Source organism: Neophocaena asiaeorientalis, unplaced genomic scaffold, assembly GCF_003031525.2.
Source record: "Neophocaena asiaeorientalis asiaeorientalis breed wild unplaced genomic scaffold, Neophocaena_asiaeorientalis_V1.1 scaffold308, whole genome shotgun sequence".
Taxonomy (NCBI): Eukaryota; Metazoa; Chordata; class Mammalia; order Artiodactyla; family Phocoenidae; genus Neophocaena; species Neophocaena asiaeorientalis.
In genome coordinates, this window is record NW_020172768.1 from 2,888,530 (window position 1) to 2,905,963 (window position 17,434).

The 17,434-nt window shown below is 55.7% G+C and overlaps 2 protein-coding genes across 2 annotated transcripts in view; both read left to right on the top strand.

Moving 5' to 3' along the window:
• DCPS (decapping enzyme, scavenger) overlaps positions 1–14,966 on the top strand; it is a 34,601-nt gene extending 19,635 nt beyond the window's left edge. Inside the window, exons 3-6 of the mRNA XM_024740833.1 lie at positions 4,314–4,459; positions 10,306–10,419; positions 12,711–12,821; positions 14,687–14,966. Coding sequence (XP_024596601.1) covers positions 4,314–4,459; positions 10,306–10,419; positions 12,711–12,821; positions 14,687–14,953 — 638 coding nt within the window. The 3' untranslated portion in view covers positions 14,954–14,966. The remainder of the gene's footprint in view (positions 1–4,313; positions 4,460–10,305; positions 10,420–12,710; positions 12,822–14,686) is intronic.
• A 121-nt stretch (positions 14,967–15,087) lies between these two features.
• The window catches only part of ST3GAL4 (ST3 beta-galactoside alpha-2,3-sialyltransferase 4), a 46,801-nt gene continuing 44,454 nt past the window's right edge, over positions 15,088–17,434 (top strand). Inside the window, exon 1 of the mRNA XM_024740824.1 lies at positions 15,088–15,106. The gene's annotated coding sequence lies outside the window, so the exon portion shown is untranslated. The remainder of the gene's footprint in view (positions 15,107–17,434) is intronic.

A 17,434-nucleotide genomic window follows, 5' to 3' on the forward strand; every position in this document is an offset into this window, starting at 1 on the left:
TTTTTTTTTTTTTTTTTTTTTTGTGGTACGTGGGCCTCTCACTGTTGTGGCCTCTCCCGCTGCTCCGGACGCGCAGGCTCAGCAGCCATGGCTCACGGGCCCAGCCGCTCCACGGCATGTGGGATCTTCCCGGACCGGGGCACAAACCCGTGTCCCCTACATCGGCAGGCGGATTCTCAACCACTGCGCCACCAGGGAAGCCCCCAACACATTTTTATGTAACTTTATATTTCGAAAAAAATTTTCAACCTTACAGAAGGGCTGTAAGAATAGTACAAAGAACTCCCTTAAAAAGCCCTTCACCTCTTGTTAACATTTGGCCACATTTCCTTTTTCTCTCTCCACATACACATATAATAATATTTTGTTACTATTCGCTCTGTTATTGAAAAGTAAGTTGCAGACGTGGTAGCCCCTCAGTGCTGAGCACGCCAGTGTGTGTCTCCTAGGAACCAGAGTAAAATGATCAATTTTGGGAACTTCCACATGTATACAAAGCCATTAAGTGATGTGGAGACCATTATTAAATCTTGCCAGGGTTTCAGTACCACCTTTCAAGCAGGAATCTCCCGCACACCCCCGTCCTGCCCCCGTCCAGGATCCAGTCCAGTCCCTAGCGTCCTGTAATCTGGAGCAGCCCCTCAGCCCTAACTGTGACACTTGGGAAGAGCTGTGAAGCCACTTGTTCCGTAGAGCGTCCCTGGGTTTGGGAGGAGGATGTCGCCTCGCGATTGGATGCAGGTTATGCGCTTTGTCTTGCACACCACGGCACAGCCCAGGAGGCCCAGAGCGTCAGTTCATCCCATGAGGAGTGATGTTCAGTCCAGTCACTTTGTGTCCGCCTCTGTAATTAATAAGTAATCTCTGAGGAGATGTTTTTGAGGCCCTGAGTGGATGTCCTCTTCCCCGACGTATTTTCATCCGATGGTTTGAGCATTTATCGGGCATTGACTCTCGCCCAGATTCCTCGTGAAGCTCAGTTGCAGGTCATTTGGATAAACACCAGAGTTTGCTTTTGGCTGCCAGTGAGAAACTCAGCATTGGGAAATATATTGACCTTTTTTTTCTTTTTTTCCGGAGAGGTTTTATTCCATTTGGGACAAGAAATGCTCTTCCTGGGTTTAAAGTCTAAAAAGACCAGATTCATTTTTTCATTTGTTCAGTATTTGTTGAGTACCTGCTGTATACCAGGCGCTCTTCCAGGTGCTGGGGATAAAATGATAAAACAAAATTTTAAGGTAGACACAAATCCCTGTCCTCCAGGGAAGTCCGTCTAATGGGGGAATCAGACAATAAATATGTCCTCCATCGTCAGGCAGTGAGGGGTGAAGGAGGCAGGGTGTGGGGAGGTAAGGGGTGCCTCTCTAGTCGGGCCGTCTGGGAGCTGGCCTTTGGACGGAGGCCTAAGGGAATGAGACGGGGCAGCAGGCGTGAGGCCTAGAGGTGGGAGTCGGTGGGGAGTGTAAGGGGGTCTCTGTGGCTGGGGCAGAGACGGCCGGGGGAGAGTGGCGGTCAGTGGGCTTGGAGCAGGGCCTGGGCGAGACTGGAGGGGCGTCCCCACCCTGATGCCAGCAGCGAGGGTCTGACCGAGGCCGGGCAAGGGGTGACTGGCTCTGGCAGGGCTCAGAGTGCAGCAAGGTGCGCCTCCTCCAGGCAGGCGGGTCTCAGGAAAGGAAACAGGACGGCAGAAAGTGAGCAGTTGGAAAGTGCCTTTTTTTTTTTTTTTTTTTTTTGCAGTATGTGGGCCTCTCACTGTTATGGCCTCTCCCATTGCGGAGCACGGGCTCCGGACGCGCAGGCCCAGCGGCTGTGGCTCATGGGCCCGGCCGCTCCACGGCATGTGGGATCTTCCCGGACCGGGGCACGAACCCACGTCCCCTGCATCGGCAGGCAGACTCTCAACCACTGCGCCACCAGGGAAGCCCCGGAAAGTGCCTTTTTATTTTTCCCTGCTGCTGGGGGGAGGGCAGGAGGGGCCGGTTCCCAGGGCTCTGCGGCGGGGGCGGTCTGTGGCCAGCCTTGGCAGGCGGGCAAGCCGTGGCAAGCCGTGGCTTTCCAGTCTGGAGCGGCCAGGGGCCCCCAGGCCGGGAGCCCAGGGCTGCGTGTGCATTGCCAGTGGGGCCGGGCTCTTCTCTAGGTTGTCCCGGCCCGTCTCCCCACCCGGAGGGAGCGCCTTTCTCCGCCTGCCCCGCCCAGGCGACACAAGGAGAGTAAGAGCCAGCATTGGAGGAGCACTTTTCCATGGGGGTGCAGGTGGAGGGCAGCTTCTAGAGGTTTCCCACCTGCTGCTCACTGGCTTCTCACGTGCCCAAGGTTACACAGCCAGGATTTGAACCCAGGCTGATTGGTGCCAGCATCTCATCCTTCCCCAGCAGGCTGCACTGCAAGGGCCAAGGTGCTGACATTCCATCTGTTTCAGGCAGTCTCCTGTCTCCTGAGAGCTTGGTGTGCTTGACCTTTGATCTCTGGCCTGTGACCCTGGGCTGTTAGAGGGTGGTGGGAGTGAGAAGTGACTCACTTGCGAGGAGACTTTTGTGCCTCCCGTTCCAGGTCAGATGCAGAGATTCCTAGGAAGCGGGGTGACATTTATTTAGCGCTTACGTGGGTCCAGTTGACATGCCTTGTTTAACGATAACAACGACTCTCTGTAAATTAGATTTTATGAGCACCATAAATAGATGAGGAAGCTGAGATTCAAAGGTTAAATAACACCCAAGGTGGCACAGCCAGGAAGGGGAGAGTCGTATGCCAGCCTGTGTCTCCATGCTGCGCTGCTCTGCTTGCTAGAGCTGACAGGCCAGGGGCCTCTGGTTCTACCAGGCATCACGCTCTTGGCATTGCGCCTTTGGACGCCCGCACTCAGCTGCTGGAAGACGATGTGGGCCTTCAGGCAGAGGTGGAAAGAGCAGGCTTCAGGGAGGGAAGACCATGGTTCCAGTCCCGTCTCTGCCCCATCCCACAGCGTGGTGTCGAATGAGTCTGGAATCCCTGTGAACTCTTTTTACCCACCTGTGAAATGAGCATGAAAATCGCCTACGTCCTCAGACCTAGGTTGGTAGTTCTGGGTATGTAGGTGAGTCTGAGCATTTCCTGGAGTGTCCGATGCCCATGCTGGGCCGCTCCTCTCAGGGACCTCTCTGGGAGAGCACATCTGAATCTAGAGTCAAGGAGGACTTGGATCCTTTGAGAAACATCCCAACTGATTTTAAGACAACATTTTCCTTCCCTGCTTTTAAGATCTATGTTGAAGCTGTTGTAGCAGATGTTAAGAGAAATAGGAAAAAGGACTTAACCAAAACCGGGTGGTGTTTTACTAGGACCCTAGCCTAGAGTCTCTTTAGGGACACTACCAGGTTTCCTTGTGATGAAAACGGTGATTCTCAACTGGGGGCAGTTTTATCCCCCAGGGGCACTTGGCAATGTCTGGAGGCGTTTATGGTTGTCACAACTGGAGAGAGGGTTTAACTAGCATCCCGGCGGAAACCTGCAATGCTGCTAAACAGCCTGCAATGCACAGGACAGCCCCACAGCAAAGAATTATCTAGGTGGAAATGTTCATGGTGCCAAAGTCAAGACTGGGTAACCCTGGGCTGAAAATAGCCAGTATTTATTACGCGTTAGACATTGTTGTTCTAAGAGCTCCACAGGTATTAACTTGCTAATCCTCCCAACCCTATGACATATGAACTATTATCACCCTCAGCTGACAGATGGAGAAGTAGGGGCACAGGGAGAGTAAACACCTGGACTGGGGCAGGGGTCCCAAGTGAGGAGCAGGCAGAGCCAGGACTTGGACCCTGATGGTCCAGCCCCAGAGTCTGTGCCTTCAGCCACTGTTGTGCTGCACCGCTCTGCGTTAAGGAGGCTGCTTGGCTTTTTTTTTTTTTTTTTTTTTTTTTGGCCACTCTGCGCAGCATGTGGGATCTTAGTTCCCCGAACCCGTGTGCCCTGCAGTGGAGGCGCGGAGTCTTAACCACAGAAACGTTTTATTCCTGTGCTTAGAAAATAAGAGGGAAGGGCTAGGGTTAAGGGTGATGAGGGACCTAGTGACCCATCAGTGAAAACCGTACATTTTCCAGACCGTACATTTTCCAGATTCCGAGTGTGGTTCAGGTCATGAATTTAATGGCACGAGGCACCTCGTGGGAGTGGGTCGTGGGTGAACATAACTTCTTAGTCTTTGGCTCCCTTCACTGGAGAATCAAAGGGAGACCGGGCCCATCCTTTCCGTGGTGCCTGTCAGGGTCAGAGTGTGGCAGGACTGTGTGGAGAGAGTGGCTGACTGTGGCCCGGGCTGTGTTGTGTCATTGCAGACGTGAAGACAACCGTGGTTTACCCTGCCACAGAGAAACACCTGCAAAAGTACCTGCACCGGGACCTCCGCCTGGTCCGGGAGACGGGCGACGATTACAAGAACATCACCTTACCGCACCTGGAGTCCCAGAGCCTCAGCATCCAGGTACTGGCCGCCACGGCCTGGGCCAGCCCCACGGGTCAGATTCGGAGTGCTGTCCCCACGGCCAGTGTATCTTCTCAGGCACCTGTCGAGGTGGTGCCAGGGTCCAGCGCTCTCCCGCCGCACAGGCCACGGGACACGGCAGAGAGTAGAGCGGCGCCCCTGCCTTCACGGAGCTTACCTCCTTGTTCAGGTGTCAGCGTGGGAATATATAAGTAACCACACAAAACGTGAGATTGTGAGTGCTGTGGAGAAGAATAAGCAGGATAGACGGCATAGACAATGCTGGGCTGAGGCTATCGCTCTTTCATAGAGGATAGTCACCTTCATTGATAAGGGAATTGACAGCGGTCTTGGGCACGCCGCCGAGGCACTCGGGGATCTCAGAGCAGTCCAGTTCGTGGAAAGAATTTCTAAGTACTCTACAGTAGCCTTGATACGGTCTCAGAATGGCTTGCCCTGGCCGGGGGTCTGTGAACGGTAAAGACGGGTGCTGGTTAGGCCTCCTCGTCCAGACTCTTATCCCTGGTTTCACCCACAGCAAACCAGCCTCCAGGAGTTGAGTCACAGGGTAGAAACCCCCTTCCCTTGCTCCCCTGCATCCATTGCAGGGGGCAGGCTCGGGGGCTGGTGCAGGGCCTCTTCTCCCAGGGCGATGGCCGTGGGTTGGGAGCATCTTCGAAGTGTCTTCAGCAACTGGGCCAGGTGCAAGGCCATTTCGCTAAGACATCCGACTTCTTGGGTCTGTGCCCAGCACCAGCCAGAGCCTCTGCCTGGAACTGGTCCCATGTGCACGCTCAGAGATAATGTGATGGATCAGGCGTTCTCCTGTAGAGTATCTCTACATACTCCACCCAAGGTTCAGGCTGTGGTGGTGTGGGACGTCCTAGTGTGGGAAGCTCACAGCCATTTGTCCCGGAGGAGGGAGGGTGTCCTGTATGTGGGGTCTCGGGATGTGGATTGTGCCTGGGAGGAGGAAGGACAGGAGGTTGACAGGGCTTGCAGGGGGTCCCCTGGGGAAGACCCAACCCAGCTGTTAGCCGTGGTCCCCTGCACATTATTTGCACAGGGCTCCTCTAACTCACAGTGGCTTGACTTTTCCTTTTTTTAAGGAAGTCCCAGCACTTGCCCTGTCTTCTAAGTAGACGGGAAATATGTCTCCATCTTCCTAGACTGTGTCTAAGATTGCGGGGGGATGTCCTGGAATGTGTGTCCTGCTGCACTGGATGTGCGCGTATGTGGGGTTCAAGAGAGGAAGCCTGTAATACAGCTGGTGTGAGTCGTATATATACCTTCTCACAGGCCATCATGCAGATCCTCTTGGGAAATAGTAACCCCTCTGCTCTACCAGCTTCTGCTTGACATGAGCGTTCATGTATTCTTTTTTTTTTTTTTTGGCCGCACCGCATGGCTTGTGAGATCTTAGTACCCCAACCAGGGATCGAACCCAGGCACACAGCAGTGAAAGCGCCGAGTCCTAACCACTGGACTGCCAGGGAATTTCCCATGTATCCTTTCTCGGCTGTTTCTAGCAAGTTTACAAGCACTCAGCTTAATGGGCAATAGTCATTGTATTAATGAGCATCCCCTATGTACCAGGCCCTGTGCTAGGCTCTGGAGGGTCACCAAGATAAACACTGATAATGTCCCCACAGTCTTGTAAGGAAGATAGGCCTGCAACCTGGTAACTGCAGTATAATGGGATGAGCACTTTGGCGGTCTATACGCGAGGTACAGTATCGACACAGAGGGCGAGTGATCAGCCCAGACAGTGGGGGGCTTCACAGGGGAGAGGATCCTCCAGTTGGGTCTTAAAGGACAAAGAGAAGTTTGCCAGCTGGAAGAGGCAGACAGGGCACTCCAGGCAGAGGGAGGAACAAGTATAGGGGCACAGAGGACTGGACCCATTTGATGCATTTCGGGAACGGGCAGGAGAAGGCAGGCGGGGGCCACAAAGAGGCTTGTGCACTTTGTCCAGGAGACCAGGAGTTCCCACACCTTGCTGCTCGTCAGGATGGCCTGGTTAGGTTTCTTTAAATACAGAGCACAGGGCCCTCCTCCATATCTCCTGAGTCAGAATGAAGCTGGGAGTAGAGCTGGGAAATCCGCATTTAAAAAAATCTTTTTGTTCTAATGATCGTCAGATTTGTGGGCGATTGCCAGAGCGATGAGCATCCTGTTAAAGGTTTGAAGCACGCGGGTAACGTGATCAGATTTAAAGAATCATGTGGAAGTTGTGAGAGTAGAAGAGGGAGGAAGACTGAACCGAGGCAGGGGCAGCGGGGAGCTTCCCTTGCGATTAAGGCGTAGACGTGGGTGATTTGGAGCAGTGAGGGAAGGGCCTGGGGTGAGTCCAGGGGTAGCTTGGGCGATGCATGGTACAGAGTCGGATTGTTAGCCAGCACGGGGGCGTGGGCAGCGGAGTGGTTTACGTCGAGGACAGTGAGTTAGTTTGGCACTTCTTGGAACTCACGAGGTGACAGAACAGCGACTGTCCCAAGCATTTTACAGGCATCGTATCTTCACAGCAGGCCTTTGGAGACTGGCTTCAAAGCCAGGCGGTCTGGCCCCAGTGTCTGTGCTCTAAGCCAACTACCCTATTTGGCTGCTCAAATTTGAGGTGTTTGTAATTTCCCAGTAAAAAAAAATGTGGTGGGGTGTCTGCATCTGGATCCTTGGAGACTGATTTGTGAGTCATCTGATCAGGGCTTCTCTGTCGGCCCAGGGTTTGGACTCTAGTCCTGCCGCCCCGGAGCCTCGCGATCTCATCCTTCATTTCTGAGTCCCAGTTTCCTTGTCTGGAAAATGTGACCGACGGCACCTCCCTCCTGGGGTCCCAGTGGAAGCTGAGAGCCGTGCCACATATCATGTGCCTGCTGCCATTTCCAGCGCAGAAAAGGCACCAGAGTGGTGGCCGCCGTTGCCCACACAGGTTCCAGGGAGGATGGGAGAGTGTGGGGCTGAGACGCAGGCAGGGGAGGGGCGGCTGGAGGAGAGGGGCCAGCAAAAAAGAGCAGGAGGAGAGTGAAGAGGGGGCTCGGGGAGAGGGGCTTCTGGGTCAGTTGCCAGTGTCGCCTACAGGGAAGAAGTCGTGCCGGGTGCGTCCAGAAGCTGCCAGCACCCCCATATCGTCTGCGGGGCCGAGGCTCCCGGGCTTGCTTTCCCAGCGTGTTACTCTCCCTTATGTCACCCCTATGATTCATGTGGGCTTTGTTCCCTGGCTCTCCTCCCTCTCTAATCTGGGCTGAGACATCCTGTGTATTCAGACCTCTCCTGGCTCTCCCAGAGGCCTTACCCATGTGGCCTGCAGCCTGGGCTCTGGGGCCGGACTCTGGGTCGGAATGTGTGAACTTGGGTGAACTTCCTTGCACCTACCTCTTCCTTCCCTGCAATATGGGGACCCCGACAGTGCCCACCTTACGGGCTTGCCGCACAGGGTGGTCCCGTGAGATAGGCTCATCACAGCACAGCTTCCCAGCCCTCACGTGCCGTTCCAGCCCCGCACGTGGTCCCCTCAGCGCACCTCCTTTGCTCTCATCCGCTTTCTTTTTTGCCTTTCCACAGTCGGTCTTGTAGCCTCGGGCAAGCCCAGCCTGACCTCCCCTTGGAGCCTTCCCAGCACCTTCCCTGTTCTCAGTTGCATCCCTGGGCAGGGCTCCGTGTTGGGCAATTTCACACGCATTTTCTCACTTACAGTTCGCACCACAACCCTCACTTGGGGGTGTTGTTAGATCCTCTTGAGGAAGGAGGAAACCAAGGCTTAGAGAGATGAAATCACTTTTTTTTTTTTTTTTAAAAGATGCTAGTTCTTTATGTATTTATTTATTTTGGGCTGCGTTGGGTCTTCGTTGCTGTATGCGGGCTTTTCTCTAGCTGTGGGGAGCGGGGGCCTTCGTTGCGGTGCGTGGGCTTCTTACTGCGGTGGCTTCTCTTGTTGCGGAGCACGGGCTCTAGGCGCGCGGGCTCAGTAGTTGTGGCTCGCAGGCTCTAGAGCGCAGGCTCAGTAGTTGTGGCGCACGGGCTTAGATGCTCCAAGGCATGTGGGATCTTCCCGGACCAGGGCTTGAACCCCTGTCCCCTGCATTGGCAGGCGGATTCTTAACCACTGTGCCACCAGGGAAGTCCCAGATGAAGTCACTTTGCCAGCGTGCAGCTAGTTAGTGGTGGAAGTGAGAGATGAGCCCAGTCTTGTTGGGCTCCAGAGCCTGTTCATTCTCTCCCAGACGACATCTGCTTTCCAGGCGGAGGCAGAGCTGCTTATCTGTGGGCAAAAGCAGGGCCCCAGGGAGGCTGGGCCACACCAGGGCTCTCCACGCAGGGACACCATCCCCTCCCTTCCGTTTATTTTTGGGAGGTTTCAGGTCAGGATCCGGCTGGCTTTTTTTCTCCAGTAGCACATTCTTAGAGAGAGTTCCAGTCAGAGAGGACATTCTGACTGGAATGTCCCTCCCTGGAATGTTCTCCACCTGCTGGGCTGTGCATCGCTCTGGCCCCAGTGCTGCACGAGGAAGCCACTGCTGGGCGGCCCCCAGACTCCACCCAACAAGTGGCACTGCCAGGCTCTTCTTGACCATATTGTGAGCGGGCTGTGGGTCTTACCAGGGGGTCTGGGAGGCCCAGATTGTCCCAGGCAGGTTTTCTCTGCCTCCTCGCTCTGCATCTCAGACAGTTGCACTTGGCCTTGGCCCTGCTGGCCGACAGCAGAGGATGTGGACTCGGCGGGGCATGGGGGAGGATGTGTGTAGCCCTGGCCCTCACTGACACTGCTGCACCAGCGTTCCTGGTGGTGGGCAGAGGAGCCCTCCGCTGGCCTGGCCGTGTCGGCGCCCTGGCCTCCCATCCACCGCTCGGGCAGCTTGAGGCCCTTCGTGACTGCGGGGCGGAAGGGGCAGCCGTATGAGCCCAGGTCCTGCCCTCTCTGTGGCTCTCCAGCAGGGTTCGCTCTTGGATTTCAGGCACAGAGTTCACTGGCCTGGAAGGAAGTGTTGGCAAAGGGCTCTCAGACCTCTGGGGAAGTGGAGAAGAGCCGGGGCTGGGGGGTTGGATCCCCGTGAGAACAGGGTCCTTCTTATCTTAACCTCCCTGCAGGCTGGCTTCTTCAGAGAGGCCTCCGGGACCTTAATGGTAAAGTGATGCCCTTGGGATTCACGCAGCACCCAAGGAAGGGTCCTCTGAAGACTGTTGACAGCAGCTAATCAAAGGGCGTGAGAGAGCTGGCAGCCTGGGGTTAACAGGAAAGGTCTGTGTAATCGCCTCTCCACGTGGCGTTTGTTCTGCTTTGTCATGAAGGGTGCATGTCAGCTGGGTCCCCAGGTGGGGCAGCGGTGCTAACCCCAGCCCTCACAAGGATCCCAGCAGGCTGAGAAACCCAGCACACTAACTTCTAGAACCTGAGCCTTTCCCCACCCTGGTGTGTAGCGGACTTCCTCTGCAGAAGAAACCCCCAGCCTGACTCTCTGCCCGTGGTCCTGAATAAAGTGGGACAGGGCCCGCCCATGGGACGCTTTTCCCGAGTCCTGTGGGCAGTGGAAGGGGCGGCTGCAGACCAGGCCTGTGAGGCCAGAGCAGAGCATGTGCACAGTGCCGGCCAGGAACTGCCTCAATGGCCCTGTCTGAGTTGCCGTGGTCCCTGTGGGGATGGCTGTAGTGGGAGAGGGGAAGTCCCTTCCGGACCCCCAAGAGTAGCTCCCCGGAACAGGACAGCCTGAGTGTCGGTCCCCCGAGCATAGTGGCCCTTTCAGACTTGGCTGTCCTTCCTGGGGAGGCCTGAGAGCCTACCTGGCCCACTGTGGGGTGTCTCTCAGGGAAAATGACTGGTCTGTGAACCCCCTCTCTCCCCTTCCTTCCAGTGGGTGTACAATATTCTCGACAGGAAGGCTGAAGCTGACCGGATTGTTTTTGAGAATCCAGATCCCTCTGATGGCTTTGTCCTCATCCCCGACCTCAAGTGGAACCAGCAGCAGGTAAGGGATTTCGTGCTGGGCCTCTCTGGTCTCTGAGTGCCCTGCTCCAGGCTGCTGGGCCTCCTTAATCCTGCCCTTTCCTCCTCATGTTGCTCGCTCTCTCTAAGCAGATTATAATTAACCAAAGGGGAGGCCTGAGTTCTCTGCAGTGGGAGCACGTAAAACAAATGTTTACACTTTAATGGGCCAGTTAAAGCCTCTTTCTGGCTCACCTCCCACCCTGGGGGTGAGGATGGGGCAGTGTTTGCATCCATGACCTCGCGGGCTGTTCCTTTACCAGCCAAGCTGGGGAGCTGCACCCTCTCTTCCAGGAGCACCTGGAGCCCTGAGGTGGACGGTTCACCCTCTCCCCGTGCCCTGGATACCGGCAGATCCAGGCAGGCCCACGGTCTGCAACACTGGCCGGCAGAAAGTAGGGTGACCGACCCGAGGAGTCCCGTGCACTACCCGAGCCACAGAGGAGGCCTCCGGTGGCCCAGGGCCACCCCCCTCCTCCAAGCCTCTCAGCTCTGCTGCCTGGCCCCCTAGCGGCCCCTGCCCCGACCTTCTTGAGAGCAGCTTTCCCGGGAGCCGTCTTCACTCACACCGCCCCTCCTGTCCTCTGCAGCCTCTGGCCGCCTTCTCTCCTCCTTCCTCACCTCACTGTGAGCCCCATCACCGGTATCTCTGGGCCGGGGCCCTTTGGCTGCCTGCAGGAAATGCAGGGTCACGTCTGATCCCAAAGAATGGGTTTGTTTTCCTTCCCTCGCCCATCCCGTGAGCTGATAACCTGGCACAGCCTTCATGCTTCACTCGATGCCAGTGGAGCAGAGAGGTGTGATTTCATGTCACGTTTGGCGTTCATCAGCAGATACCATCTAAAATAAAGGCTACTGTTATTTGGAAGTCCTGTGACAGTGACACGTGGAACAGCTGAAGACACCCACAGACATGCACACACACTCCAGGTTCAAGCAGTTTTATTTCCTACTTCTCCTTGGGCCCCTAGCTAGTGCGAGAGTCTTGGACATAGGCCATGAGAAGGAAGAGCCCAGAAGGGACTTGTAGGCAAAACGGAGGCCTGGGTGGGCACAGCTTAGCCATCTGCCGGGAGGTTCCCACTGGGCTTATCTGTAGCAGGTCTGGGGCAGAAAGCCTGGATTCTTAGGGCCCTGGAGGAGAAGAATGTGTATGGCATGGAGAGACTGTTGGCATGAAGAGGCACAGTTGGACATCCCGCACCATATGGAGAATGTCATTCTAAGTTTTTAAGTTGGGGCCCTTGGGGATTTGGTTGGGTGACTCATGGTCCCCAAATTATCTCATTGAGGAATCTAGCAGCTCAGATTGCAGGGCTGAGGGCTGCTGGATTCTCTCCATGCCTCGGCCCTTGGAGCCCTGGTGTCTGGGGCTTGCCTCGCACGAGGATGTGAAACTGGCCAAGGCCAGGGTTTGGGTAAGCAGAGACGGCTGGGAGGGTTTTCTGGGCAAGAGGAAGAGTCCGTTTGCTCTTCTCTGGCTCAAGACCTTGTTGGCCTTGGGTCTCAGGACTGTTGTGAACTCCAGGTCCTCAGCAAGGCACTGTTTAGGACGGATGGCAGGAAGGGCCGTCTGTGAGCCCTGTGAGATAGGGGAAGGGAGGAGAGGGTGAGGCCATGGTGGAGCTCACTGCCCCGCTGGCCTGAGGCTCCCTTCCCCCCCGTCACATGCCCCTTCACTTCCTCGCCTGCCTCTGATTCCAGGCACATGGAGTTGTTTACTCTCCCACCTAGATGCCCTAGACTTTCTTGCCTCTGAGCCTTTGCTTTCCTCTACCTCAATGCCCTTTCTCCAAACCCTACCTCTTCTTCAAGACCCGGGTGCCCTGCCTTCTCTTCTAGGAAGCCTCTCGGGATCACCCTAGCTAGTCTGTCCTTCTTCCTCCTGCACTCTTATCACCTTATGTCTTACAGCAGTTACTTCTGTACATGCGATTAGACCATAAGAGTTGTGCTTGGCATTTTCTTGAACCTCCTTCCCGCCGCTCATTCCCCATCAGCTGTGAGTATGTAAATACTCTCATATGGTATTTTTTAGCAGGAAGAATAAACAGAAGCTCTGTCCCTTAGACTGTCCCACTCACCCTGGCCACGAGGACGCCCACGTTGCCTGGGGATTGGTCCTGCCACGGGGTCCCTGGGATTGGCCGTGGCTGACACTGCAGGCCTTGGGGTGTGGGTGCTTCCTGGTTTCTGGGCGGAATTCCACGATTGGCAGCCTCCCCGGCCCTGTCCCCTGCTGAGCCCGGTTTACCCCTGCCTGTCTCCGCACAGCTCGATGACCTGTATCTGATTGCCATCTGCCATCGCCGGGACATCAAGTCGCTTCGGGACCTCACCCCAGAGCACCTGCCACTGCTCAGGAACATCCTCCAGGAGGGGCAGGTGAGCTGCCGGGGCCGAATCTGTGCCGGAGCCCAGGGGCGTTACACTCCAGTTCCATTGTGTTCCCGGGCCCCTTTCCTCACCCCTTCCAGAAGTCCGTCTCGTGAAAAGGGCTCCTCTCCGAATGCCCGTGCAGCGGCCCATGAAGGCTTTTAGGGGGCCTCACGAGGCCCCTGTTCCTGGTCCTGCCCTGCCCTCTAGCTCTACTCTTAACCCCCTTGCCTCACCCGACACGGGCTTCCTCAGCTCGGGTTCCCGCTCTTGCTCCCTGCCTGTGTCCTGCAGGTCACGTCTGGGATGCCCTCCCATCCCAGGGTTACCTGCCCCGCTCACGACAGCCACATCATGCCAGACGTGTTTCTCGGGTAGATGGTGCACGACCTGACGTGTGTCTGTGTCCCCGCATCTACCGTGAGGGAAGAGACTGAATCCTCTAGCACCTGGCATTCTGGGATCCTTTCTCTCTGGGAGATTTGCTGAATCGAATGAAATTACAGCGTTGCTGAAAGGAGCCCTGGGGGCGAGGGGAGATGGGGGAAGAGAGTCTCGAGTCTTGGGTCCTGGTCCTGGTTTGACACTTTGACCTTAGCCCACTGGATGACCTCAGGCAGGTCACTTCACCTCTCTGGGCCTCGGTGTCTGGAGGGGGTCCTTCTTCCTTCTGATTCCATTATTCTGTGGGCTTGGTCTCAGCTGGAGACATTAGAAGATGCGGCCTCCATGGCAGGCCTGCTGTCACCAGGGTGCCCAGCGGGGAAGAGGCTCCCCCGACCAGGTCGGGTTCAACAAGAGCTGCTCTGAGGCTCTGCCGCAGACCTGAAGGAGGGGCTGTGCTTGGGGCCACTCTCCCTTCACCTGCGGCCCCTGCCTGTCCTGTGCCAACTGCCTTCTGCCCCGCATGCCCACGTCCCCATCCCCCTGGCTGCCTTTCTCTTTTCCCGGTAACTCGTTTCTCTGCTGAAACAGCCTCTGGATGCAGAGCCCCTGGGAGATGCTGGGCCAGCACTTGCGCCTGCCCTGACAGTTCCGGCAGCACCTCCCAGGAAGCCCTTCGGGTGCCCTGGTCCTGGTGTCACCCTGCTGCCGAGATCCCCGGGGGAGCGCCAAATGCAGAATAGAATACAATTCCAGGATGTATTCCGAGCACGCTGAGGCCCTGTCTTTTTCTCTTCACCCCTGCGGCCTCAGGGATTTGCCTACAGTGGTAATTAAGTCTCCTCTTAATTCCAAGCCTTGGAGGCTCCTGAAGGGGGTGTGGTAGAAAAAGCTCTACCCCTGAGCAAGGTTGGGGCAGGCAAAGGGAGCCAGGGCCGAAGGTGATGCTTTCCTCTTCCAACCAGGAGTCCTGCAAGAATTTGATGATCCTATTATGACTCCCTGGTCTGTCCAGGGCAGCCCTGCTCGCGTCCCCTCCCCTATCCTTTCTCTGCCACCAAGCCCTTAGCTCTGCCGCAGCCCAGCTCCACTCTGTTCTATGCTGAAAGGGAGAGCAAGGCCTCTTCCCACCTACTTGATGATACAAGTCTGGTAAATCATCCAGGGCAGGGTAGTCCCCACAGTCTTGGAAACCTGGGCCTGTCCTTAGCACCGAGACTTCCTAGAGGCCCAGAGGCAACTGTGAGGAAGCAGGTGTTTTACCAGGTTGGAGCGGGGAAGCCTGATCGAGGCCACCGTCCCCATCCTTGGGAGAAAGAGCCTCCGCCTTGCTGCTGTCCCCTGCACTTGCTGACCCCCAAGAATGGAAGACAGGGATCCGAAGCCAACAGCGGGTGGAGAGGCTGGTCGGGGCCGTGGGCAGGAGGGGGTTCTGGCGCCGGTGTGTGGGCAGCACGATGAGCCTCCCCGCCCCTCCCCTTTCTTGCCAGGAAGCCATCCTGCAGCGCTACCAGGTGGCGGGAGACCGCCTTCGCGTGTACCTGCACTACCTGCCCTCCTACTACCACCTGCACGTGCACTTCACTGCCCTGGGCTTCGAGGCCCCTGGTGCAGGCGTGGAGCGGGCCCACCTGCTGGCCGAGGTGATCGAGAACCTGGAGCAGGACCCCGAGCACTACAGCCGCCGCACCCTCACCTTTGCCCTCAGAGCTGATGACCCCCTCCTCGCGCTCTTGCAGGAGGCCCAGAGAAGCTGAGTCGGAGAAGAGCACTGATATTTTTAATATATTTTCTACTGGTTTCTTTCCAGCATGAGAATAAACTATCGGTCTCATTCGGTGTGGACCCACGGTGTGGCCTGCTGGGGAAGCGGAGTGGGCAGAACCTAGGGGGAAGGTCTTAAGAAGGGGGTGAGTGTCTGGGGGTCAGCCCCAGCTGGCCCGGAGGGCTTGGGGTTTTCTGTAGGCCCCCGTGCACCCGTCCTGGCTGTCTTCACATCCGGAATCCAACTGAGCCTCCCTCTGCTTTCACTCCTTCCTGCACTGCAACCACGGGGCCCTCTGCCGTCTTCCCACTTACTGTATCTCCACCTGTCTGGTAGAAGTAATCGGTAGAGTCTTTTTGACAGTACTTCCTCTTTCTCTCCCCAGCATTGAGGTCACACTTCCCATGTGTGAGCCAATCCTGTTGATATACTCTTGTTGACAAGGATGGAGCATGGCCGCTCCTGGAAGTGGGGGGGCCTTAATAAGAGTCAGATGTTGCAAAGCCCAAGAAGCCTGCCTTTGCCTTGGCTTCTTGGTCAGGGAGTCCGTGGCCTTGAGTTTGTTATCTGGGCAGGAAGGTAAAACAACTCGCAGGGAGCAGCCAGAAGATCAAATACAAACAGTGTCTCAACAGGGCAAAGTGACACGGTTGCAGTGGAGTCTGAAAGCCCTGAGGTTCTTGGATGCAAGGTATGACCAGCATCACAGAATAGAATAGAATGTCCATAGAATCGCGAGGCCAGGAAGGGACTTCAAAGTGTCCAAGGCTATGGCCTGTAGGAAGCCATCAAGGGCTTATCTGGGAAGGTGACACCTACCACTGCTCCAGCAGAACAGGGACTCGGGTGCAGACGTTGACGGCATGCAGTTAAACACGTGAGGCTCTCTTTCCAGCCCAGCGGACAGATGTATCACACTGCTGGAGAGGGGCTGGCGTTTGCTCCTTAGCATGGGGCTGTGGGTTACTGGGTCTTGTTTCCTCAGGACACACTCTCAGGGGAGACAGGATGTGTGTCCCGCAAAGTGAAAGGAGGAGGAAAGCTGAGGCAGACGAGGGGGTAGCTCTTATTCTGCATCCCCTGGACTGAGAGCCAGGAGACTGGAGTCAGAGCCGAGCGCCACTCATTTGTTCCTTGCGTGTTTATTTAACACATACTACAGGCCAAGCACTGCCCTAGATAGTGGTAAATGGTCTCTTCCTGGTGTCCACCCGAGGCGTCCTGAGCCTATTTCTTTGTCAAGGGGAACGGGGGTGAGGATCCACTACGGAGTGATGTGCTGGGTGATCGTAAACCAACAGGGCAAAGGGACATGGTTGCGGTGGAGTCCAGAGCTTTGGCTTGCTGATGGACTCAAGCCAGACAGTGTCCTAAGTGCTGGGGAAGCAGAGATGACTAAAAAGAAGCTCCCAGCCTCCGGGCTAGTGGGCGGACAGACGGTCCTCAGCCCGAGGGATGCAGAATGAGAACCACCCCCTCCTCTGCCTTGGCTTTCCTCCTGCCTTCCCTTAGCAGAACCCGGCATCCCGCCGCCCCGGAGAGAGCGTCCTGAGCAAGACGAGCAGCGCCAGCCCTCTCTGGCAGCGTGGACGTCCTTGTGTGTTTAGCCGCGTGCCCTCGGTGTGCGCGCCTGTGTCCCTGCTCTCCTGGAGGTAGATGTCACCTTCCCAGATAAGTCCTGGAGGGCTCCCCACCGGCCACCAGGCCCCAGTTCTTGGCCGACTTTCTTCCCGGCGTGGTTGGGGAGGGAGGGGAGCAACTGGAGACAGGACTGCTGCTCCTCGGCTCCTCTCTGTTTGCCCAGAGGTTTCCTCATAGAGCAGAAATGCTGAGTGTTCTGTCAGAATTCCTTCAGGACGCTGAGAAAAATAGCATTTCAGGAGGAGTTGGGCAGTTAGCTCCACATTGCCTGTCTCTGTTGGATACAGATCCCCAAATGGAGAAACAAATCAAGAAGCGATTACGTACAAAGTAATATTTGAAACTGTTTCTCTTGTAATGCTTCTATTCCAAGATAGTTTAATGTATCTATTTAATTTCTGAATAGGCTGACGTGGGTCTGCTAACTCTGCCTTCTCAGAAAGGACTAAATCTTTATTCCAGACCCGTATATCGAACCCTAAAATGGCCTTTCTTTTGTGAGAAGATGCTGATAATTAACAGTAGTTGTTTTTTAAAAATCCTCACTTAGCAAAATAAATGTTGGCAGCCCTGTGTTCGCTCCATGTTCTTACTGAAATTACACTGGATTCCGAAGTCTCTATAAACTCGAAGTTACCAAGTTTTAACCACTTAAAAAAGAAGCACGGACTACAGTGTTTCAGTTCAATCAACAAGGTTTTGAATATCTACCCTACTTTTTGTTTTTAGACAAGAACATGGAGCTAGAGCTCTCCTGGAGTTTACAATTTGGTGAGACACGTAGACATAATTGCAAAGTAACTCCATGGACATGAGTGCTTTGAGGAGACCC